Source organism: Micrasema longulum, unplaced genomic scaffold, assembly GCF_059751315.1.
Source record: "Micrasema longulum isolate JH-2025_06_02 unplaced genomic scaffold, ASM5975131v1 h1tg000015l, whole genome shotgun sequence".
Lineage (NCBI taxonomy): Eukaryota > Metazoa > Arthropoda > Insecta > Trichoptera > Brachycentridae > Micrasema > Micrasema longulum.
Genome location: NW_028277223.1, coordinates 430,636 through 456,798, shown reverse-complemented (window position 1 = coordinate 456,798; position 26,163 = coordinate 430,636). Strand labels below are relative to the sequence as shown.

Sequence of the window (26,163 nt, the reverse complement as noted above, 5' to 3'; positions counted from 1 at the left end):
AAGTGTCGAGATCCGTTCATTAGACTAAAACATAAGACTAAAATAAGCATTATCGAAAAAATCAAGAAATGAGTTCTGCGTCTGCGTTGGTTTAAACGTGTAGGGCGAACGTATGGCGAAAGAACGGCTCAAAATATTTACTATGCGAAAATTGAAAGATGCAGAAAACGATGAAGATCGAGAGACATTGCATGAATAAATTCAACAAACACTTGAAGATGGACATGCCAAACGTCGGAATAATCGGCGCACGTGCATTTAAAGATGTATGAATGTTAAGAAAGCTAGGTCTGAATGCAAATACATTCATAGTAAAGCGTTCTACCCTATTTGCCTATCTCTACGGGGAAATGGTGTGATGTTTTTTTAAAATCTATTCAATGGAATAAAACTGTATTTTTAACATTCCAATATCTTCTGATTTGTTCAATTCGATATTTTTTAATTTTATTTTCCGTTTACGATACATCTGCACGATCAACTGATCTGTTGAGAGATTACCTTTTCAATAAATTTTAAGCTACGATTTTATAATAGTTTGAAAAAAGACGTTTCAAGAGACGAGGCTATCACTTTCTCTTTGATTTAACACGGATTTGTAAGGAGTTAAGAAATAATACATTAAAAGTGTAATAAAAGCATCGCGTACAATAAAAAACCGACTTTTGCAACCACTCAAGTATTGACAGATTTATAACTTTTTAGATGTTTTAATACGCTTTTCAATTTATTTAGAAATTCTTATTTCTCAATACGTTCTATCGCAAAAAAATAATTAAGTAATTCTAACCTTCTTTACTGGTATATTATTAATACATTTTCAATTTTTTTTTTAGATCGGAGTTGCATTATTATTTACAAGGTTTATATTTTATTAAAAGTGGATTATTCTGTTTTTAAATAAGCTTGTCTTTAATAGTTGGGATCAACTTCACAAAGGTCAACAGATCGAAGAGGAATGATGACTTTTGCAATGCGATGATAATTCTTTACAGAGTATCGAACATCTGTTATTTCAGTGCCCATTTTTCAGTTTACAACGCCATAATCTTGAAGCAGAATGCAGGAAAGATAGAATATCCTTAACAGATACACATTGTCGTTTAAAGGAGTTATCACGCGCTATTGTTCTTGGACTTTGCAACAATGGAGATTGGACTCATAAAGGTAATAAACCAAAATCAGTGATCGAACATCTCATTTCTAAGATAAACTATTACGAATTTTTCCGAGTACCTTAGCCTTGTACATGACACGTAAGATGGAAGAATTGAAGGAACGTAGATGTTCTAACATAGGCAGAATGGTAAAAGTTGCACAGTGTGTAAAGTGGCACTTGACACCAGCCAATTATAAGCCCTGTAAATGCCTAGACTTCAATATTCATTTCAATAAATTATTTTTTATATCTGTTTCAATACGCTTTATCGTATATTTTTATAAATAAAAATATATTTTGGAACCTTATTTTGGCATAAATAAAAAAAATCTAGAACCCTCATGTAATCGTATTTGAATAACATAAAAACAACTACCTACGTAAATTAAAATTAAATCGGTGAAATAAATGCTAATTTTACCGACAATTTGTAAATTATTATTTTCTATGTAAATACATTTCTGATGCATACTTATTAATATTCAAGGTTAATATTCAAACTTAAACAGGAAAGTTATATATAAATTTGATTGCAATGAGAAATTTCTTTTCTGTAAACATGCAAACCGTAAAAACATTTATTTGTTAAATTAATGAAATCTTCGAAATTAAAGATACGCTTGCCAAATGATTGATTTTACTTGAATGTATTATTTTGGTAGCAAAATTATGAAAAATACTGCAAAAAATATGTTTGAAGTATTGTATTCGTCAACTTAATTTGTCAGCATGCGTCGCACTACGAGTATAAACACAAATTGGTACATGATTACAACACCAGGTTTACTAGTGTGGAAGGGCTAGCTATTCCCAGATATTGTAATAAATATATATTATGCCATATGGCAAAAGGACACTTCAGTACAGTATACCTAAAATGTTTACCATGTGATCAAACAATATTAGGAATAGTGAGTTAAATACAGGAGTTATATGAATGCTCTAATTATGGCTAACGGAAAATATTTTTTTGCAGTAATGATAGTTTTATATTTACGTTATGGAATATGATATAATATGTAATGTTTTTCAAATAAAATTATTATTAATGTAGGTCGTGTATGAACATGCTTACAATTCAGCTATACTTTAATTTTGTTGTTTAAATACGTTGTTGAAAAATGAATGGAAAAAATAAATTAAAATATATCAAATAAGATCGTCGTGTTGAATTGAGGAGGCACGGCCGTGGACCTCCTAGCAAAGTAAAAATAAATTATAAAAAAATATTTCAATTCAATTTAGTGCCGGAATACGGTGTTTATTGGCCCAAAAAATAAAGTGCATACTTGCAATACAAAATAAAACAAAATAAGTGTTGGGTTGATACAAAAATACCTGATAGTTGGTTTAATTATGTATTTTAGAGAAATCTACGATGCATTCAAATGATCACTTATAAGAATTTTGTTGAACTAGGAAATATAAATATAATGTCCATGTAAGTTTAATGCCGCGGATGAACCATTTGTCAAAATGTTCAAGATGGACAAACATCGTTTCGATATAGAATATTTCTACTATGTATGCGTCCATAAGAAGTAGATTCTAAGCTGGCAGTTACATGTATTCAAAGGGTCATTAAAAAAAAAATGATATCTTTCAGTTTTAACTTTCGTATACTCATTATTATTTTTAATTTTTTTTTTATTTACTAAGGAAAAACAACATTTGTTCTATAAGAATACCAAATATAAAAAATAGTACATACATCCAGTTAAAGTTTTTCACAAATATAATGAGAGAACATGTTACATAGTAAAGAGAAAAATAATATATTATATAAGACATCAGAAAAAAAAGCTCTTAAGGAGGTTAAGGGACGAAGAAATACAGTTGAGGGGTGGAGGAGAGGGATTTTCATAATATAGTTGACCAATTCAAAATTTTGATATTATAATAAAATAAACATAATTAAAGGTGAAACCGATTCATTACTTAATATATTGTAATTCAATGGAAAACCATGTAAAATTTTCGAATTGCTTCCAATTCGCAGACGATACTGCCCTTGTAATAAGCCATTCAAATATAAAAACTGCCCAAAAAATGCTTCAAGAAGATTTTTCAAATCTCATTAAATGGGCGCATGACTATGGCTTAGTAATAAATTCTAAAAAAACTAAAATTGTTCATGTATCCTCACCATATATTACTAAATGTAAATTTAAAATAGAAATACAAGCTCAAATAAATTTTTGCCTTCATTCAAATTTAAATATAGAATCAGATAAATGTAATTGTCCTATTATAGATGTTGTAAATAATCATAAATATTGAGGATTAATTATTGATTCTAAATTTAGCTGGGGTGTTCATATTGATGGAATCTGCGACAGATTAAGGTACTGGCTTTAGGTGATTTATAAAATTAAAAGCATACTACCTTTCAAAACGTTAAGATACATATATACCTCGCTCATTGAATCCATTATATCTTACGGAGTGCGGGTCTGGGGTCTCACCTTCCAGTCTCATCTGGGTAAAATTTATGATATTCAGGTGAGACTGTTGAGGGGGATTGTACCGGATAGCATAATCCGTGAGGCGAAACATATGGGCGAAGGTGTATATTTTTAATTCTGTAATGTCCTGCCGGTAAAACAACTTTGTGACTAAAATTTGACTGTAGATCACTTTGTTGATCCGGAATATAAAAAAAGTTTCCCACACTCACAACACTAGATTAAAAACTAGGGGCTCCCTGTCTGTTCCTCGAATTACAAATTACTTCGGAGAGCGAACATTAAATTGCGTTGTTACAAGATTGTTCAATGATCTCCCACAAACCATCATTAACATGAAAAATCTTCAAATGAAAAAAAAAAGAACTGAAGAAATATCTTCTAGATAATTTATAGTGCCTGTTTATAAATAAATCTGTAAAATATAAATAAAATAAATGTAATATAAACCTGTCATAAAAAAAAAAAAAATGTGTCCTACCGAAAAGCCTTTAGACTTAGTGGGTAACAAATTCTTATATGTATTTTTTAATTATAAAATAAACGCTGCTCTGCAGCACTGAAACTAAAAAAAAGGAATATAAACTTATTACACACTGACAAATGTTTTATTTTACAGTGTTTCAAAAAGTTTATGCTACTTATGCTAGAAAGGTGTTGTAGTTTATTACTGCTCCGAGATTTGTCGGTCGAAGTCGAAAAGTTCAAAACATGTTACGGTTTTCTATCGAGATGCGTTTACCTTTTTCACTGTTTAGTCATCTTATTATTTTTCGTACCTTCCTACCACGCGCGTGCGGTGTCTGTAATCGGTGTCATTCAAGTATTATTATTATTATGCGATATTTCACTGTCCCTGTCCAGGGACCGAGAGCGCAAGACTGATCACCTTGTCTTGATGTAACAGTTGTGCCAAATAGACCTTCAAGAGTATGATGGTATGAAAAAAAATTGTTTTACTGTAATTTTACGTCAAATTAAATTCAGCGCCTACCCTACTGCATAGAATCCATTTCTAAGGAGCCCTTGAAGTATTATAACATAACGAAAAAGCCACTGTATAAAATATACGTGCACAGTGATAATACCCAAAGTTTTTAATTTCTTGGACATAATAACAAAATGAACGTTTAATTTTACGACAAAAATCAAAATGACAAAATATTTGTAGAGAAGTATCTACCTATAGTCCTTAAAATGTAACATCATTAGAATGACAGTTATCAGAAAAAGTGACGACATAACTTTGTAGTAACTTCAAAGGAGTTATTGATACACGAAAAATCATTTGTATCTGGCGTGTTGATTTATTTTTTAATACAATGCTTGAAACATAAATCAACATTAATATATAAATTCAGCTTTAAAACTAAAATAAACCTAATTATTAACGACGTTCTTACAAGGTTACATGATTTTGCAAAAACGTTAGGGATGGACAAATTGATCGATGTAAATTGACCGAGTAAAAAAATAATTCATTTGATGTTGTTCATGAAAAAAGTATAAATGTCTCATTTTTTTATGAAAAATTGTGTTAAACACACTTTTATAGGCTTGTTTTTGCGTTTTCTATATCAATTTTCGAAAACAGAGTTTCATGATTGCATGAAATAACTGATAAAATTGATTTAATCAATGATCAGTAATTTCCCATCACTAATGAAATTAGTTTCTAATCGAGCTATATTTTAAGGACTATAGTTACAGCATTTTTTACCCTTGAGAGTTTAGACAGATACATAGACAGACCCTAAACAACATTTTTGAAAAGTGAATATGGAAATAAATACATGTTATATTGTGACTGATGTACCGGTGCGTCTAGTGTAAAATAATCTTAATGACGAATGTAGAACATTTCGTACTCTGTGTACATTTTCCAAGGCAAAGTAATGTCATGTAAAGTCACAGTTCTAATCGGCTGTTGGCGTGCTGCAAACGGCAACAATTTTACTCTAGTGTCTTGTAAAGTTAATAGCAACGTAATGGCGGCATTGTTCATATTGCCGGATTGCCGGATTGCCCAATTGCCACTTTCCACGATAACTCCGGCGGATGCAGATAGTGCGAACGGAGGTGTAACGGAAACTAGCGATGCGCGTAACGTATCGGTTCAAATAATCGAATGACTTGTAACCGATTATAAAATTTAGCACATTCTAATGAGGGTGGTTCTTTGGCAGTGTTAGACGGGTTTTTGTCCCGTGGGTAGTATTGCGTACTCCGGATCAGTAGGTCCGAGATTCTAACCCTTTCTAATATGACTTGTTTCCCATTTTTTAACTCCTTAACATACGACTAAAAGAAAATGCCCCATCTAAATATTTGAGAAAACCATAACGTCGATGGATATTTGAAACGCTGTAAGGGACAAACTATTATTGTTCAAAAGAGAAAAGAGGGAAAAATAAAAAACACAACATTTCTTTTTACGTTCCCAACCATGTCACCAGAAGTCGAAATATATGATATTTATTTACTATTCTAAGAAGAAAAACTTTTTTAACGCCCCTATGTCCAAAACGTGTAGATTAGTCAATTATTTGCACAACTTGGACTTCTTTGGGTTTAATCTTACCGTTTTTCGTAAATCTCAACATGTGGGATGAACAAGGATCGGTAGGGCTTAGCTGTTAGCTTAGTCTTATATATTATCGTGCTCTTAATTATATAGTTCACTATTATTTTATTGTTCCTGTTCCTCTTTGCTATATATATATATTGTTATTTTCTCTCAGTTGTTTGTAAATTGTTTCTTCGTATAAGGGTTGTAATAGGCGTAGACCTTATATTTGACAAATATATTTTTTTGTTTTTTGCTAACATATTTCTGTACGTCAGAGTTATAGAATCCTATTTCCCATTTGTTCTCTTTTTAAGGAGAAGCTAAAAACAATCTCTATGACCGAACTTAATTTTTAATTTCTTTTGTCTTTGATATAAAAATATCTTTAGAAATGGTTTATATATTTTTAAAGAATATGTATGGATTACTATGACTAAGAATTTACTTAATTTTTTCTATTCAAATACTTTGTATATTTGTAAATCCAGCAAAAAGTGGTTTTGTCGAAAATGTTACTTTTGATTCTATACCTCTGACGCACCGATTTATAGTTAGAAATAACCGATACGCTTTCGGGAAATGATATGTATAAATAGATAATCAAACATTATAACGCTGACCGGTTTACTAATACCAGTATTCTTTCCAATCGTGTTAAGTATTCTTTACATTTATTCGAATTATGAATATTGTATTATTACATATTTTTCAGATTGTTCAGTATTTAACTGTCAAATCCGACCATGATTTATTTGTTATTTCATTTGTGTGGAATACAAAATAATAAGCGGTCAAAATAAATTGTACTCGGTAAATCATAAAGCATAAAGCATAATCAACCACCAAAATAAACCAAAATATTCGAATAAATGAATAGCATTCGGTTATATAACCGAATATTATAACCGATAATATTATCAAAAAGTTATAATTAGTATTCAGTATTCACATCACTAACGGAAACTGTTTGCCTTGGCGCTTAATTTGAAAATTCAAATTACAATTCACTATTCCATTTTCGAAAGTTCCACGGCGGAATTATTGCGTCCAGTGCTCGTAATAATTTAATTTTGTTCATTGGGAGCTCAGCTACTATACATACAACTTTACTATGGAAATTAATTCAACCAATGAAATTATGAACAATATTAACATTTCTGTTAATCTAAATGGCCAATGGATTATCGGTGTTCAAATACATATTTTTATTATGTTATTATTAGTTTTAACTTACTTTGATTACATATCTATTAACATCATTTTACAGTAAACATAACACTTATTTAAAAAATCATCCAAACTATTTTCACTCTTCTTACATTCAAGCATCTCTTCATACACTTTTAAACATACATAATTCATTACAATATTTGAGTTTGTCCAAATGTTCGTAGACAAAAGATTGGATTTCACCCCCTCGGGAGTCATTAAGATTAACAAATCACAGCAGGGATGAAGAATACCTTAAATAAGGGAATATGGAAGTCTAGGCATTTACAGGGCCTATGACCTGTCATTGGCTGGTTTAAGTGGTCACTTTACACACTGTGTAACATTCACCATTTTGCCTATGTTTGAACATCCATATTTCTTCAGTTCTTCAATTTGTATGGATGTTCAAACATAGGCAAAATGGTGAATGTTACACAGTGTGTAAAGTGGTCACTTAATTTCTATATTCCCTTATTTAAGGTATTCTCCATCCCTGCTGTAATTTGTTAATACATAGTTTAATTTTGGAATTGGTTTTTTTCTTTAAATGGCAGCGTTATTCTATACTTATTTCTTGTAATGATTTTTTTTTAAATATCTTATAAATAAAGTATTTGGGCTTGATTGATTTGGTGTTAATTTTGTAGAACTCCATATTTAAACTAATAATTTAAGAAATCAAACACTGATTTAAGTCTTCTGAACACAAGTGTTCAGTATTGGGGCATCCAATTGTTTCAAAAATTGTATATAAAAACAAGCATATAACATTTTAGTGTCTTTTTTATTGGTATCCAATTGAGTTGTTATCGCATTTTGTCTATTTTACAATATCTGCCTTTCTTTGCCACTATTCTCATGGCTCTATTTTGAAGAACTTCCAATTTTTTTAAATTTCCGTCATTGGCTAAAAATAATACTGTAGAGCATTATTCTATATGATCATGTGAAATAGTTATAGTTTTATAAATGAGTTCTGCAGTATTTATATCTTATTTGTTCCCCAACCTACCGAGAAAGAATATTAAAAAAAATATTAAATAATAATAAAATACTTTTTTTATTAGGAGTTGCTTGTTTTTTGCATTTACTAGTTGCTTTAACTATTGTGTCAGGATCTGGCGGAATAGTCGGTTATGGCCTTGTTAAGGATCTTCTCCGCATTTGCTTATCGAAGAGGAAACCACAGAAAACTCATTCAAGAGAAGCCGGAGTATTGGCAGGCATTAACAGACCTTCCGTTCCACTTTGACAGTGTTCGGCATTTTGTATCCTATTTTTATTTTGTTCAACAATTATCTTTACTATTTTTACCATAAGTCCTTATAACTTATCACGGTTGCGATATTCCCTATGTCCTCATTCAGACTTCTACATGCCTCCAGGGCTGCTTTTCCAAATGCTCTCGCGGCCGTAGAAAAAGCTTTTATAGCGCGCTTTTTAAAGCTTATATATATTTGCATACTAAATACGCTGTTTAAAAATGTTTCTGCGGCCGTGATAGCGTTCGAAATAGCAGCGCAGCTGAACAAGCTCTTAGCTGAAAAAGGGACATCGCATTAACAAATGGGGGACATCTTGGGATGTCTCGTCATCAAATTAACAGCTATTGATTTCTAAGAGCTTAAATCGGTAAATATAGCTCAAAACCACCGTTACCAGTCAGGATTTGAACCAGGTCGTAGCCAACTTGCTGCGTTTTCTTGTGATCAGAGCCATGAAAAATACTCGTCTAGTGCACTGGTTCTATTTCTCACTCAGTATTGTATTTTTCAACATTGCCAAAGGAACATTTAATTAAAAAATCAGTTTATTTAGGAACAAAATAAAAATAGATAGGTTAGCTAGAAAAATTATTTGCCTTGCCGCGATCGATTAGTCAACCACCTCTAGTATATATAATAATAAAATGCAAATACAAATGTTTCACCCAATGTCAATATTTCGAAAACGTTATGAATTGGTATTTATTTTTACAAAATAGCACACAAAGAAGACAGATATTTTTCTTATTTAAAAAATTATTTATCAACCCTCACGGATTATCACATTCATTTAAAAAAAAAAAAAAACTTTTATTCGTACTCTGTTGTTGATAATAATATTTTTACCATCTTTTGAAAAGTTTGTATTTTGTTTAGTTTTGTCGAGTAGTTTATTGTATATTTTCAGTCCCTGGTTTATTTGTCTCGACTGTCCTTGTCTCGTTTTAGAGGGTTGTATAAAATATTTTTTTCTTATTCTCCTATTGTGTCCATGTTTACTACATTTTTTTTCACGTTTTACAACAAAGTTTTAGTTCTTCATCTACAATTACAAAATATTTCAAATAAAAATTTAAAATATTTCAAATAAACTGTTGCTCTTCAAAATCAGCTCATATTAATGAGGAACTTCAGCCCTACGGGAAATTGGATACAAAAAATGTTTTCTTTCGCACGGTAAAAATTAGAGCATTTAACTATACTGCAAAGTTTCTTGAAAATGTACGCAAAAAATAAATTAATAAAATCGAACTACATACTTTTAACGACGTCACTAGTTCATATGAATCAACCAATGATAAGAGAGTTGTGAAAGATTTCCGGTTTAGTTGCCGTAAACGAATAAATCGACATAACTGATTGAGAAGAGGCGGAAGAGAACTTGAGACTTCGCACGCGGAATAGTTTTAGAAATACAATACTTTAAAAATCCATAACGCTGATAATAAAAAAATAATTTAAAAATTCTCGTTGTTTAATGGTCTATTAATAAATCAAAAATAAATAAATAAAAAGCCGTGAACTTCTTCATTACATATTTGCATGGTATTTTTGTAGGAATTCATTTAAATAATTATTATTTGTTTCGTTCTCCATTTCGACCGTCTCTAACCTTTGTTAAAATGGAATGCCGTAAGTACTGGACAGGTTACTTGAGCGAGAGGATTACTTGCAACATTTGATCATTGTCAGTAATACTTAATTGTCATCACATTGGCTATAAATAAGGTGTGCGACATTCCTCGAATGCGATTATAATTAATAATTATTACTGCTCGTGAATAATAATTTTTATGGAAGTGGGTGTCACAGCGCAAGTGTCCTTCTCGGGGTATACAGAGGTGACTCGTTCGTCCTGGAGAAAGGATTATTGGCGAATCGATTAACAAATTAATGAATGATGGCACTTCAAGTCGTTGGCAAATTCCAACCAACGGAGATCATGCATATTGTAATATATGCATCGTAAAAAGTCGGGTCCTAGTGCCGTACGAATTACGGATCAGAGGTCCGAAGTTCGAACCGTGTTTCCATTTTCTAAATCTGTTATTTAGAAAATGGAATGAATTTGGGAAAAACATCTTTAAAAAGGAACAAAATCCTTAAACTCTATTAAAGTTCATAATTCAATCATCTTTTAAAGGTGAGTTATAAGTTTAATTCTTGGTTTTAAACACTGTTTTGTATTAAATTTTTATCTAAACAAACATTAAAATTTGCTTTTTTTTATTTTTAAGTCGGTTAGTGAATTCTCGTATATTTTTTTTGTATTCTATTTCTGCACATAATGGTGCATAGGGCACAGCATTGGTACACAAATCGCAGCGTATCTTGATCACTTTTGTTACATTAAGGTAAGATGATCAGTCTTCAGGTAAGAGTCCACGGACCATGAAAAATTCAAGTGTAAAAATACCCTTTTAAATAAATATTTCAAATCAACCATGTCAGGAATTGAACCCGAGACGCCTTGCATGACCATTACTCCAAGAGGATAACAAACTTATTTAATGAATAATTATTTCTGTATAAATTTGAATGTTTACAAATTTGTATGTACTTAAAAGTTTTAGTTTTAGGTCGAATAGTTCGAGATAAAATTAATGAATTAGGAATAACGAGAAGTTTATCATAATTTATTTTCTATCCGGATTAACGGCATAATTTTAAAAACATTTACCAATAAATTCTTAAGAGAAAAAATCTTGATGTTATGTTGTACCATATTTTTAAAATTCAAATTCAAGAAACAATAGTGAAACGATGATCACTATGTCATTGTTATTTCTAAAAACGTTTATACTTAATGTCACAAATGGTTAAACTTAATTTTAGGCCTTTGATTTTGCGAATGGATTTTAGTTTACTGATGGCGCGGCATGGTGTGTAACTGATTTCCTGTAAAAAAAACCAGTGTTTTAAGTTGTGCCACTGTTATTCCTGGGGTGCGGTGTATTGTTGTGGCTCTTTTTTTTTTTTAAAAATTGACTTTTGCATCCCGGTTAACCCAATGATTGTCAATTAGAACGTCTGAAAAAATAAATCTCTTAATAGAAAAAACTAGGATAATGGTCACTGGTAATTTTAAATTTGCGGAATAAATTACTATGAACTTCCATTGAGAATTTTCACAAACAGACTTGAAGAATCACATTTAGTGGGGACTACGTTCGAGGCGCATAGAAGGAATGTGGTAATGTGTTGTGTAAAAATTGGATGGCCGATATTCGGAAATATTTTTTATTATTTTTTAATATCAAGGCGCCAGTTTTTATCAAAATCAAATGGGCAGCGTCAAAACACATTACCACATTTCTTACATGCGCCTTGGAACATAAATAACATCTGTGATTTATATTAAAATAAATAAATTTAACAAAAATAAAATATTGTAAATAAATTCAACCCATTTAATTTATTAACGAAAATTTCACTACTAGAGTTTTTTTCATTAAAATTACAAAACGCTAGAATTACAAGGGATCGATTTGAAGTAAGTCATAATTTGTATGTAAAAGAGCCTGTTGCATATTTATACCTGTTTTCCGTATTGGAAATACAAAAGAAATTATGTCTCACTTCTGTTTGCTAATGTACTCGTATAAGTATTCTCATTAACCGTGAAAGTGTGCTAATATTTACACACATGTGAGAATAATTAGCCGATCTCTCTTATTCTTTTCTTATTATTTTAATTATAAATCTCTTAAATTAAGAAATTCAGTCAAAGAAAATGTGAGCCTTTTGAGTCAATATTCGATTTATCAAAAACTGCGTTTTTTCACCGCGTAAACCAAATTACTACTTACCCAGTTGCCAAACTCACAATAATATTCTTAATAATAATATGGACCTTAGCTCTTAAAAGACTGTGGTAAATAATCCCTTTGCGCGCGGTGATGTCACATCGTGTTACCACTAGTAAAGGACAGAATATTCTAAAGATCAGACATTTGAAAAAAAAAGAAAAACATGGAGACATACCTACTTGTAAAATGTATCTGGATAGATGTGTTGCTGAATTAGCGGATATTCATTTTTCGCGTAGCAAAGATAAATGATTTTTGTATTAACATTTAGCATAGTTAAACAAATGCAACTTTCCAAATCAGGTGTGAAAATGTCCATTTGGAGATTACGAAAAATACGAATTCATCATTTCAAAAAATAAGAGTCTATATATCAAGTCTTGTGTCCTATTTCGACTAGTGTGACATCACAGCCACACAAGAATTAATAAGTTTTCGCTGTTTCTTGACAGGTGGTGTTATCTTAGCCTATTTACATCGGGAAATACTACAGCCAACTTCATCGTGAAGCTTTCCATCAGGCTTGGAATGACGGTATATGTTATTCTGCCGAAGTGTAAACAGCATGTTTTTTTTTAGCGTCACACATGTCGAATTTCCGGCCTAAAGAATAGTGTTAGTGGGGCATTTTTATGCATTACCTTTTTAAAAATCTTTAGCTGAAGCGCGTAGAAGTCTTGTGGAGGCTTACAGTGACCATGATCTGTCGAAAGATCACCGAACATCATCATCATCATCATCTCTGCTCTGCACCGTGATTAGTTGCATGTAGTGTATTATGAGCTTCTCAAATCCAATGAAACCATCACGGGAGATCACCACCGAATTGATGCATCAAAGCATTTAAGGAATAACAGCCGCAATGTCCAGGCGTCAAGTCAGGTTCGCGTCCCGTAGTTTTGACATTAAATGCTGACAAACCATCAACAGGGGTCGTCCAGAAAGGCACTCAGAAGGCATCAGCAGTATGTGGCCCAGCCAACCGTATCGCCTCCGCCTGATGACAGATTTCACCAGAGTTTGCTGCATCCGTTCTCTGATTTGTTTATTTATCATATAGTCAAACCACCACACACCCAAGATTCTTCTGATAACATCTTCATATTTGCAAAACTTTTTATTTAGTTTTTTTTACCATACATTTGTATTTCAAAAAAGTCATACGAGATGTAGCATCTTACATGGTCAAGTTAGTGCAGGACATTGGTAAAGTAGGATATTATTCTAGTGGGCCTGTTGATGAATATCAACAGGCCGGCTTCTTCTTAAGTGTTTTAAGCGGTTTCCTATTTACAAGAGCAAATGCTGAGAAGTTCCTTATTGGCCCACTGTAGAATATTCTTCCTGATCCTGATGAAAAATCTATTTCAAGAAATATAAACCTTGTACATATAAAGCAAGGTAAATAATAAATGCAACTCTCATCTAATTTTTTTTAATGCCTTTATGTCACAGATAATGTAAATACCCCGCAGTTGGCGTGCCAATGCAGTTACCTACACACCACTGACTACGGAAAGGAGAATAATGATGATATTAGATAAAATTTTGCAATAAAGTATAGAACATTTCTTGATAGAAAAGGGAAAAGAAAGAAGAGGGAGAAAAGGGAGTTAGGTACTTTAATTTATAATACTACAAAACACAAATGTACAATCGACGCAAAACGCACACGATTCATTAATTTATAAAACTAATTATATTGTTGATTTTACGGAGTTCAATGAATTGTGAAAATCTTTGATATGGTTCAGTAGCGTATGATTGATCGAGCGTAAACATTTAAAAAGAATTTATGAAGGACTTTGCGAAGGAGTGTCGAAACATGATTTCGGCATACAAAAACATGGGCAAAATAGTTTTAATTTTCTGAGTGCTCGCTTTTCCTTATGAAGGTAAGGTAATTTAAAGAAATCGCGAACGTCGACCGAAAAAACATGTATTATTAGACTGGCACCGTGGCGTTGGCTAACTGTGAAACTGGCGTTGAGGGATCGCTTCACGCCAGTTAAAGGAAAAATCCAAGAAATATTTTTTCTCAATTGGTCTGGGTGTTGTGGTGTATTTTTCATAAATTCTTTCCGAATCCTCTGTTTCCTACTTGCTGCGAGCTTCTAAGTTATTCCCCTTTAAAATATATATTAATTCCCAGTGCAGGAACATTATTCTGTATAAAAAAGATGTGTAATGTGTAAAAGTATAAATAAATAAAAATAAAAATAAATAAATAAATTTGTAAAAACCACTTGATTTATTGGGTCCACGTGTAGTATTTAGTGAGATAGAAGTTTAGAAGGCTATTTCTTTTAAAAATATATATTAATTCCCAGTGAGGGAACATTATTCTGTATAAAAAAATAATACAAACAACGTAAAAGTATAAATAAATAAATATGTAAAAACGACTTGAACGTGTAGTATTTAGTGAACATGATAAAAATAAAAAAGGAATCAATTCATTAGTTACGTAAACCTTGACGAAGAAGCTTGTTTGCTTTGAAACCGGTCGGTGGAAAATAAAAAAAGGTGGTTAAAAACAAAGTTTTATTAAATAAATATGTATTTTTAATACCAAAATCGTTTTTTACTTTATCAAAATGTTGATGGTAGAGGAATTTGTGTATCTGGGAAGTATGTTAACTACGGATGGAATGACTGAGAAATATATTGAAAAGAGGGAGAGCCGAAAACAGAGTGAACGGTGCACAGAAATAAAAAAAAATGGCAAATAAATTATTGTCGCAAGAGGCAAAATAAGCAGTTCACAATGGAGACAATGGTCCCGACTCTGATGTATGAGATCGAAATATGGACTTGGAAAACCAGGAATGAAAGTAGTCTGAATGCTGTCGAAATGTGATCTCTTAGGTGAATTTGTGGTATAACTTACACAAATGTAGAGATCCGTACATTATGTAATAGCCCCGCCACACTATCTATGCTCCTTGCGCTGCTCCTCACTTTGCTCCTCCCGCTGCCGCCCTCTCGCCCGATGTTACCCTCTCTGCTCCGCGCTTGTTATTTGTCTTTCTATACAATGGACGATGAAACTGTGAGAGCGTGCGCGAAATGCATTTTGAGTATAGCTAATTATGTCAATGTCATACAAAGAAATATACACCATGACGCGTGTGCCTTGTGTGAGCACTCGATGCGTACTGCGACCGCGCGATTATATGGCCAACCACTCGCGCTTATATTGCCGGTCCTTTGACTCGCGCTCAAAACCGACAAAAAAGGGGGCGGTGGGCACGACGAGGAGCATGACGTGCGGCCTGCCTTCTTTCCTCGCTACTTCCCATGCCACTCGTCGAGTGTGTGGCAAGCCCATAAGGCTTACATAAGGATTATTGACGAAATAAAAAAAGATCTCTGCGCTGTTTTGGACATGTATAGCGAATGGACAGCGAAGGAATAGCTAAAAATATTTACAATGCGAATGTTGATGGATGCAGAAATAGAGGAATACCGAGAATGACACGGCATGACCGAATCCAACAAATACTGGAAAATGGACATGTCAAAAGTAGGAATAATCGGCAAGCGTGCATGAGAATGTATGGATGTAGAGGAAGCGACATCTGTATGCAAAGATAGAGTGAAACGGCGTGATGGTTTTCTGTTGTTGTTGTAAAATGTTGATTTTAATCATGATGTTTTTGTTGCAGCACGTGCAGCATGGGCGAAGGCTTGCTCACACTGAGCTACGGCAAGCACCGCGCGTGCATCGCGGCCGAGGTGGGCGCGGCGTGGCGCGGCGGGCGGCACGCCGACGTGCGCTTCCACTGCGAGGGCGGGCCTCCTCTGCACGCGCACCGCATCGTGGTGGCGGCCGCCAGCCCGCTCATAAGGTGAGGATCGAGTGACCGAATCTAATCTAATCTAACCAGGACACCGAATGCCGAACGCTCTTCGAGTGCATCGGAAGGCCTGTTGACCAACGACAACAGTCTGCTGGCGAGTTTTCTGTGGTTTATCACCATTAGAGCAAATCTCCTAAATCAGGCCACAAGCGAAACATCCGATCGTTGCATACAATTTTTTTCTTTGAAGTAAATTGAGAATGCTTTTTTAAGTAAACAAATAAATAGCTATTCATTAAAAGTAAATGTAAACATTGTACATTACATTATAACCAAGTTAAAAATAACGAAAATCCCTTAGAAAAACAAAAATAAAATCTGACCTAACCTAACCAGACCAAACTTAAACTAATCCATTACATGAACAAACCATTCAAGTTGTCGGTTAAAATTCTTGGTGAGATTCACTGTAATTTGTTATGGAAATAAAATATGAGTGGTACGTAAATTGGTGGACTTAAGTTGACGAAATAGGCAAACAAGGTATACTATGGGAGTAACTACTGGCATGAAGTAAAATATTTATTTGTGTGAAGTAAGTTGTAACGTGAATATTTATAAAGATACACGTTACAAAAAAAAACGTATCCATAACTCTATAAGACCAAAAGCCCTGTGTTGAGTTGGAATACAACATAGTGGACAGTGGAGCATGCATATTATTATAATACTAAAAATACAATTATTACAGAATCATAAATTTTTATAAAGATCCGAACAACACACTAAATATATATATTTATATAAAAAATCATGTGTGTCCTTGATAGACGGAATAACTACTAGACCGATTTGCGTGCGGTTTTTAGCGAAATTATGAGTTTCGACATGGGCATATTTATAGCTTTTAAGATCTACAATCTGTTAATTAGAAAAAAAGTTGTTTTCACCGCTCACCAGTGGCACTATTCTGAATCACTCTCGTGGCAGTAGAAAACACTTTTATCTCGTGTATTTACAAACACAATACACGAGATAAAAGTGTTTTCTACGGCCACGAGAGCATTTGGAATACCACTCCAGGGCTGCATATGCCGAGAATGCACATACAAAAAAATAAAGGATGTAATTGTTTTGTGTTAAAAAAAGTTTGTTTTTTAATGTTCAAAAACAACATTCATTTTTTATGGATCCCAATTAAATCCTTATATTCTTTATAATTTCTACCCATTTATTTCTTTTTACTGGATTTTTGTTTATACAAAAATAATATTATCTGATATTCAATACATTTTTTAAAATCACATTCCTAAATAAAGTGCACCCCTGTAGATGAGAAGAGAAGAGCTGAAAATGAAAAATTTAATTTTTGGAATTCAACCACAGACAAGTGCCTAGGTACCTACTTAAATTCAATATTTAAACATGCATTATTTTAAGTTCTTGAATTTAATCATATGCTTACCAATAAAAAATACCACTATATTTTTTACGTTTATCCGAACGGTTTTTAAACGCTTTTTCGCACAATCAGGCATTTGAGTTTCAAAGGAAATATCAAATTCACTTCAAAACAACAAAATCGGAAAAAAAATAACAAATTGGTTCAGTTTTGAGATGCGGAAAATGTCGATTGCGTAAAATGCAACAAAACGTCGATTTTGTATATTTTCGTTAGGCATAAAAGGTCCAAAGTGCAGTTGTCTTTTTCGCACAGCATCAGGGTGGCATTTGCAAGACAGTGACAGGACACTGTTCAAATACTTATTTACCAAAATCACGTGTCACCGCATATCCTCACATTTCATGTAATCCGAAACACAAAAATAATAACGAGGGCCTCACCCCTCAGTATCAAAAATGGTCAAACGCTAAAAATAGTATCAAAAGCGGCCAACTGCATATTTAATACTTAATAAAAGTGGCGTTTCTCGACACCTTTATGTTAATTGTTCAAATTGTTAATGGCACCAAATATTATTAAAATATAAATATTTTTTCAAATTAACAAAAAACTAATGAAAAGATTTTTAGTCTGCAATTTGTAAAAATGACGTCATTTCAATGTAAGTAAACAGTTTTTACACTTTAACTTACACATTTGTTCGAATCAAGCTAAATCTTTGCGTCCAGGGCCCCGATCACAATGGAAAGATAACAGTTATCTTCGACTGTCTATAACGAATAACCGATATTTGTGTACGAAAATGAGTATATTTACATGAACATTTAAAGTATCTTCTTCATTTTACTTTGTAGATAAAATTGATGATAAATGTCAACTTCCCATTGTAATCGGCGCCCAGGGCCCGTATTGGAATTTGACCTGTAAAGAAATCATACTTTTGAAAATAATAAATATAGATAATAATGCCATTACTATGTACATTTCAAAAATAAATCTCGTTTTTACTACAAACCGAGTTTTTATTTTTTTAAATGAAAAAAATAGTTTCTGTAATTTTCCAAAGTGTGATATTTGAAAAAAATCGATGTCGAATGAAATTCAACATTGGACCGGTAAAGCTAGGGTTTCCTAGGACAGCGGTGCCCGTATCTTAACGGCCGTAGTGAACAGTGATTCGGCGGACAGCCGTCGTAACGGTGACTAGAGAGTGGCTTTATTTTTTAACGGTGTTATCAACACCGTTTTCCTAGGAAATCATTCTCTAGTCACCATTACGACGGCTGTTCACCGCATCACCGCTCACTACGGCCGTAAAGATACGGGCACCGCTGTCCTAGGAAACCCTAGCTTAAGGGTTAACTTTCCATTGTAATCGGGGTCCAGGTAAGATAAAGTAAGGAAAAAAATAAATAAAAAGTCTCCGTGTTCTACGGTAAAATTACCATCATTTATTTATTTTGCGTATTTATTTATTTATTATATACATACGGCCAAAGCCAATTACAACAGTTACACGAAGAAACATAAATGCAAGAAACTGAACAAAAAGAACATAAAACTATTTAGCAAAGACAAACAAGGGCAAAACGATAATTGTATACAATATATTCAAAAAAACGAAAGACCAAAAACTTTGAGCTAAACCATGCCAATCCAACTTCATCCCACACTGTTTAGTCGCGAAGAGATCTACGAAAAGCCGGAAGATCTATCCCAAAAAATTCCAAGTCGTGTGATGAATACTTTTAAAAAATACTGTGAAATTGCAAGTATTTTACAGCGCCCTTTACTAAAATTACGTAATTTTACGTCCTGTTTTATCCTGCGCCGTGACATGAACGCCATATTCATCGGTACATATCGAGACGGTATAAAGTATAAACTAACATCGATATTATTTTTATGAACGAAAATGTATTATTATAAAAGTATCTTCGTCGGTAGCCTGTAATTAAACATGCCCATATACATTTAAAAAATCAGAAAGTGTGCCAATCCAACGATTTATTTTACTAATTTGCGTTTTTTTTCAGAAAAATTTTAGACGACACCCCTCTTCAAGATTACCCCGCAGCTATTCACATGTCAGGAATAGACAGTAAACTAATGCGACATCTGTTGGATTTTCTGTATAGCGGACAGGCGTACATAGAGGTTTGTTTCTTTGATAACATTAAAGTTCTTGACAATTGTACTGCTGAAAGTTGTAAGCTCTTGTAATTTTTATTCATATTTATGAATGATCAAAATGTGCTGTATTATTCTTTAAAATCTGTAAATATTTTTAATTAAGGTAATGCAATCAAATCGAAATTATTACCGGATTAAGCATTTATTACCGACATCTTTTGTAGAATATTGAAGTTTGTATTCATCTTAAGGTCATCACAGTTAAAAAATATTTTTGTTTTATGCTCAGATAAATAGATGTCACTGAAACAGCAGTTAAAAAATATTTCGTTTAACATGCCTTTTAAAGAACGAATTTTGATGTAAAATTGTTATTTTCATATGAAATATGTCATCGACTAAAAATGCAATTCATATAAAATTGAATTACATTTAACTAGAGAGATGAAAAGCATTTTAAAGAAGGGGCACGGATGACCTGTCATAATCGTCTGAATCTAAATTATGTTAAAACTAATTAATTTTATGTTTATTGCAGTCCGGGGAAATTGATGACATGAGGGAATTGTTCGAATTATTAGATATAAAATCAGATGTTTGGAAATCTACGAAGGACCTGAGACCAGTGGATTATGAGAGACATCACACGAAAATTTCAGACCGTTCAAGAACGTCTTCTAAAACGGACATCAACAGTAATGAGAACAATAAGCCGGTCCAAGACCAGCCACTGTGCGGGTCCTCCCACTCAGAGAGTGACCGAGCGTCCCCTCCAGCTGGCTGCAGTAAGGGGCCCAAGGCCAGCCACAGCTCTTCGCAAGAAGACTTCGTCAAGGTGAAGAACGAGGTGTTCTCCAACGAGAGCAGCAACGACGAGAAGGAAGAGGGTGAGCTGGAGGACGAGTGCGGGGAGGAGATAAAGGACTGTGGGAGGGTTAGCGGAAGAAGAAGAAGTTCTCTGAACCCCGTGAACTTATCGCTAGCCAGGAGCACAGAACAATTTACCAGTGAAACAGAAAACTCCAGAGACATAGATGCAGAACACATAGCGGCTCATAAGGTGAGGACCACCCGAGGGGTTATTCCACCTCTTCGTGTTTAAATAAATTTTACTCTCCGATTTAAAAATGTATATCGTATAAAAATACCTTGGTATTCTTTCTTTTGCAGGCTTTAATATCAAGAAGAAGATCAACATCGTCTAGTATAGAAGACCAAGCGGTAGAAGAGTTGTACCGAAGACATTTGGCAGAAAAATTGGCCTCGAGAGTACAAGAACACACAGCCACACAAGCGAGAGTAAAAAGAAAATCTAATTATATAGAACCATTGGATTTAGAGTCCAGAGTTATGAAACATGAAGACTATAGTCAGCTGAAGCCACCAGATCAAGATTTAATATCGCTCGTACAAACTTCTCCCGAAAATTACGTTGTGACGCCGCATCGGAAGCGGAGACCGGGCTTCCATAACTCTCCCTCGCAGAACCAGCCTTTCGTGCCCTTCTCGCCGAGCTACCTGGAGGAGATGGCGCACCTGCGGTACCGCAAGACCCTCGCGCAGGTGGGCGGGCCGCGGCTGCTGCAGCACCCGCTCAGCGTGTCGGCGCCGCCGCACGTCGCGGAGCGCGGCCTGTCGCCGGCGCCGGCGCCGCCCGACCACCGCCCGCCCAGCGCCGGCTCCTGGGGCGCCTGGTCGCTGTGCCAGGCGCAGATGGGCGCCGCGGACGACCCGCCCCCGCTGTACCCGCCCGCGGACGAGGAGCAGGGCTCCAGCAAGCAGCCGCCCGTGAGGGAGTACCGCTGCGAGTATTGCGGGAAGCAGTTCGGGATGTCCTGGAACCTCAAGACTCACTTGCGAGTGCACACGGGAGAGAAGCCGTTCGCGTGTCGACTGTGCGTGGCCATGTTCAAGCAGAAGGCTCATCTCCTCAAGCACCTGTGTTCCGTTCACCGAAACGTGATATCGTCGAGCGAGAACGACGGCCGATCCAACAGAGCCGGGAGATTTAACTGCTGCTTCTGCCAAATGTCGTTCGAGGCGATGCCGGAGTTGATCAGACACTTGTCGGGTCCGCACAATAATCTGCTCCTCAGTAAGAACCTTCACGAGTGAGCTCTCGACGCCGACGCCGACGGTCGGAATATACGGAAAGCATAGGATCGCAGAAAACCCCTACTGCGGTGAATCTCTCCAGTGATGTAGGCAATCGCCCCGCGGAGCTGACCTGTTCAAACTGTTGATATTTTGAGGATAATTTATTCTAAAATTACCTCAGGAATGTATATAATAGCCGTAATGAAATCCTGATACATTATTTTTATACGTATTTTTTTAGACAACAATAAAGCGGCGGTGGTCCGTTCAAAATATAATTTGTTTAAAAATTATACCGCGGGACCAGTAGAAAGAGAATAGTATTTATTATGAATGTTAAATGTGAGATAAAGTACCAATAACACGTACGTACTTCCACCGATATGGATAGTAATTTCGTCAAATGTAAGTTTAGTTTAGGGTTGGTCGGGTGGTCGGTCGCACCGGAGGCCTCGAGTAACTTGGACTATTTTGTTTTTATGCTATTTTATACTTCGACCTTCCATCGCGAGATCAGCTTTGGCGATGATATTGTTCAATATTTCCCCACCTAGTAAAGTTTATTCCTCGACACGCGGGTTTTACCTGATAATATTTATCCGTCCGTACTTTGCGTAGAAAATTATTATAGTGTCGACAATGGCGAATAGGGTACAAACATAAATATATTATTTAAATGAATATTATTGTAAAATATTATTTCTATTATTCAAGTCACTCCACAGGTCTCCGGTGCTACGGCAGGCGGTGTTTTATGCGTATCTATTTAAATGTGTACATATATTTATAACTAATATTATCTTTATAAACAGTAATATTGTATATTATCGCAGTTGGTCAATTATATTATTTTTGATACCGAGAAGACGATTCATTCCATTTTTGTTTCACTCCCGAAATCTCAATACGTTTTAGTAATATTTATTTAAGGATGTCATAGCTGAAAGCAGAAAGGGCTGACAAATTACGAGATTTTTGTGATATACCAGGGCTTTTTCTAATCAGAAATGAAACCATATACAAAAAATCGAATATTTCTATAAATCAAAATAGTTAAGTCACTCTAATTTCACAAATTCCACCTTGGTCCTTTTCGCTTTTCAGCGTCGAATCAAACATTCATCGCAAGGAATATGCGATATTCACAAAGAATCGAATTTCGATTTGAAATTTTTCCTGGGCAAGAAATAGTTGGCGAAATTCCAGTATTTTTATGTTTCCTTTAAGTTTCCTAACTTATAGTTATGTAGAATAGATGATGCTTTAACCATAATCCACTTAGTTGTGATAAAATAATGTTTGCCAGTATAGCGCTGTATTCGTAGTAACGTCTGCCGTATTCCGCCAACGAAACCGATATGTTTAAAGTTGTATTATTTTAATTTTAAAAATACGAATGTGTTCACCAAACTTTTGTTAATATCCTTCAGTATATTTATAATAAATATACACCAAAGATTTTGACAAATTGCTTAGATCTGTACGAATGATAGCTGTTCATAAGAAATGTAAATGTTTTTTTATACCTGCAAATCGAAGTTAACCCAACTGAGAACAATATGTTTTAAATAAATGTTATATTTATATAGTGTTTAGGATATTTTCTTACTTAGTGTTAGTAAATTGAAAGATTTATGTACAAGTATTAGTTAGAAACATGCACTTCCAAAATGTGATCTGAAAACGATAGCACTAATTGCATTATAAATATAGGTACTTCATTATATAACAATTAGCAATACAAGTAAATCACAAAGATTTATAGGCCGAATGCATGAAAAATTAAGGCCATTGTTAAATAAATGTAATAGTTACGTCATAATAGGTTGCGTGAAAAAAAAAGCTAAAGCAACCCATGTTGACGAAAAAATTACATTTATTAATTTTCAGCTGGTACTTTTTTGGATGTAAATTATTTTCAAGATAAACTTTGTATCATATTTAAATAAATAAATATATATCAAATGGAAAATGTGATACATAGAATAAACTAAAAAAATAAATTTTTGTGTTAAATTAGCAAACATTGATATTCATCAATAATTTTGATGTGGGTAAATTTAGATTCTAATGAAAAAGAAACAAGTACAATGTATTTACGTTTTTAGTAAACCATAGTTACATACTAAAGTACCTTACTTACATTAAAATCATGTAAAATATTTGTATTTATAAACTTTAACTAGGAAGTTTAAATCAAACACAGGTAATGTTTTTATTATAACAATTGTTTTTCTTTCTGAAAAAAAAAATCACTATCAAAAACATTCGATATTTTTCACATAAGTTGCAATATTTAAATGTAGAAGTAGGGCTTTTCGATAAGTTCTCAAAGACACATCTACCTAATTTTTAAAATCTTTTTATTAAAATGGCATAAAAAGTTAAGTAGAAAAGTGAAAAGTTGAATAATTATCGCGTTTTAAGATTAAGCAGCTATTATACCCATTTTTATGAAAACGCAACAATTATCTAACTTCAAACATGTTTAAATAAAAGTTAAATATGCTTTAAAGTAAAATCACTGTTGTGGTTTCGTCAAAATGGCCAAAACACACAGCATAAAAAAAAAGAATAACAAACAACTTGTTTTGTCCCTTTTAACGAAAACACAATAATTGCTGTACTGAAAACTTTGTTTAACTCAACTTTTTATGGTGCAACTTCTTTCTTGTCAACCCGTTTTTCATATTTGTTTGAAAATATCCCATAAAGGCAAAAAACACATATTTCAAATAGCAGACAGAATCCCTAGACATTCAAACTACTCGTATATGTGTTTAATTTAAACTTTGGATGTTCATGAATTTGTACTTATAAATTACCACAATATGTACAGATCTGTAAATAAAATACTTAATTTTAAACATGACAAAAAACATTCATACTGAATGTGAAAATGATGAAAGGCAAAATTAAAATTGTGACCATATCTATCCGAAAATGCAATTAGTGCTTTTAAAGATTTTAGATGCCAGTCGATCTCCTGTTTTTAATGGATATTAATTTATATTTTTACTATCAAAAACATTTTTCGCTTTGTGTTATGACATTTTACACTTATTGGTTTATGGATTTGTATAAACCACTTTAATATTTGTTATACGTCGACTAGTTTCGATGTTACTATCTCATCATTGAGAATTATACTGACTCAGAACCACTCTACTGATGATGAGGAATCTCGAAACCGGTCGACGTACAAAGAATATTAGAGTGGCCTACACAATTTTTTAATAAAATAATTATAAAATATTAATTTATATCATTATTAACTGTTTAGAATTGTTTTTGTCATAGGTCATTCCGTTTATCTCTCTTAAATATGTATTTTTTTATTTTCTAAAGAATGAAGACAAAAGAACTGTCTTAAATAAGTAAAAAAAAAAAAAAAACTTTAATTTATTATAAATTACCGACGAGAATTAAATAGTCTTTCTATGGAATATATGAAATATATTTTTAAATAACTTTTTACAGTTTTTATTAAAATCCAGTCTTCCCCAATCGGTCACAAAAAATCGAAGCTATAATTTGTAAAACTGATTTGCACATTAAAAATAATTTTATGAACAATAATTGATTTTCAAAAAACTATGGCTAAAAAAATATTTACCAGCAAAGTAATTATATATAACAGCCCCGCCCCTCTTTAGGCAAAACTGTACAAAAATTGTTTCAAGAATAATTTATTTCAAAATTAATTATTTCACTTATGTATTTTTAAGTTTATTTTATATTTAACCTTTATATATATTTATACAAGAAATTCAACGTTGAAAGAAGCAACAGTTTTTATTTAAGTAGATATTCGGATAATAAGCACTTATTTTAATTTTATTGAAACATTTGCAAAACAACCTTGGATTTGATTTTTTTAACAAAAATAAAATTTAATATTTAATTAATACGAACCTAAAAGTAAATCATAAAAAAAAAAATGTAAAATATCATTTCCATTAATGTTTTGTGATGGTTTATACAATTTTCCAAGCTTCGATAAATATATATTAATTTATCTTATATATATATATTTAAAAAAATGCTCTTTGTACTTAGGTGATGTATTGGTATATAGGTACTATATTGATTTATGATGTATAATTTACTTTTCGTTTCATCATTATTTTTCAAATTCATTTAGTAAAAACAATTTCTGTACCACATAAATTCATCAATAGAAATTCGTTGAATTCTTGCATTTTATAAATAATTATATTGTTTTTATTCAATTCGTTGGCAAGTT

At 33.1% G+C, this 26,163-nt stretch overlaps 1 protein-coding gene across 1 annotated transcript in view; it reads left to right on the top strand.

Moving 5' to 3' along the window:
- ken (zinc finger and BTB domain-containing ken and barbie protein) overlaps nt 1-25,887 on the top strand; it is a 135,578-nt gene extending 109,691 nt beyond the window's left edge. Inside the window, exons 4-7 of the mRNA XM_088241463.1 lie at nt 16,148-16,330; nt 19,724-19,844; nt 20,359-20,880; nt 20,991-25,887. Of these exons, the coding sequence (XP_088097589.1) occupies nt 16,158-16,330; nt 19,724-19,844; nt 20,359-20,880; nt 20,991-21,935 (1,761 nt within the window). The 5' untranslated portion in view covers nt 16,148-16,157 and the 3' untranslated portion in view covers nt 21,936-25,887. The remainder of the gene's footprint in view (nt 1-16,147; nt 16,331-19,723; nt 19,845-20,358; nt 20,881-20,990) is intronic.
- The last annotated feature ends 276 nt before the right edge of the window (nt 25,888-26,163 follow it).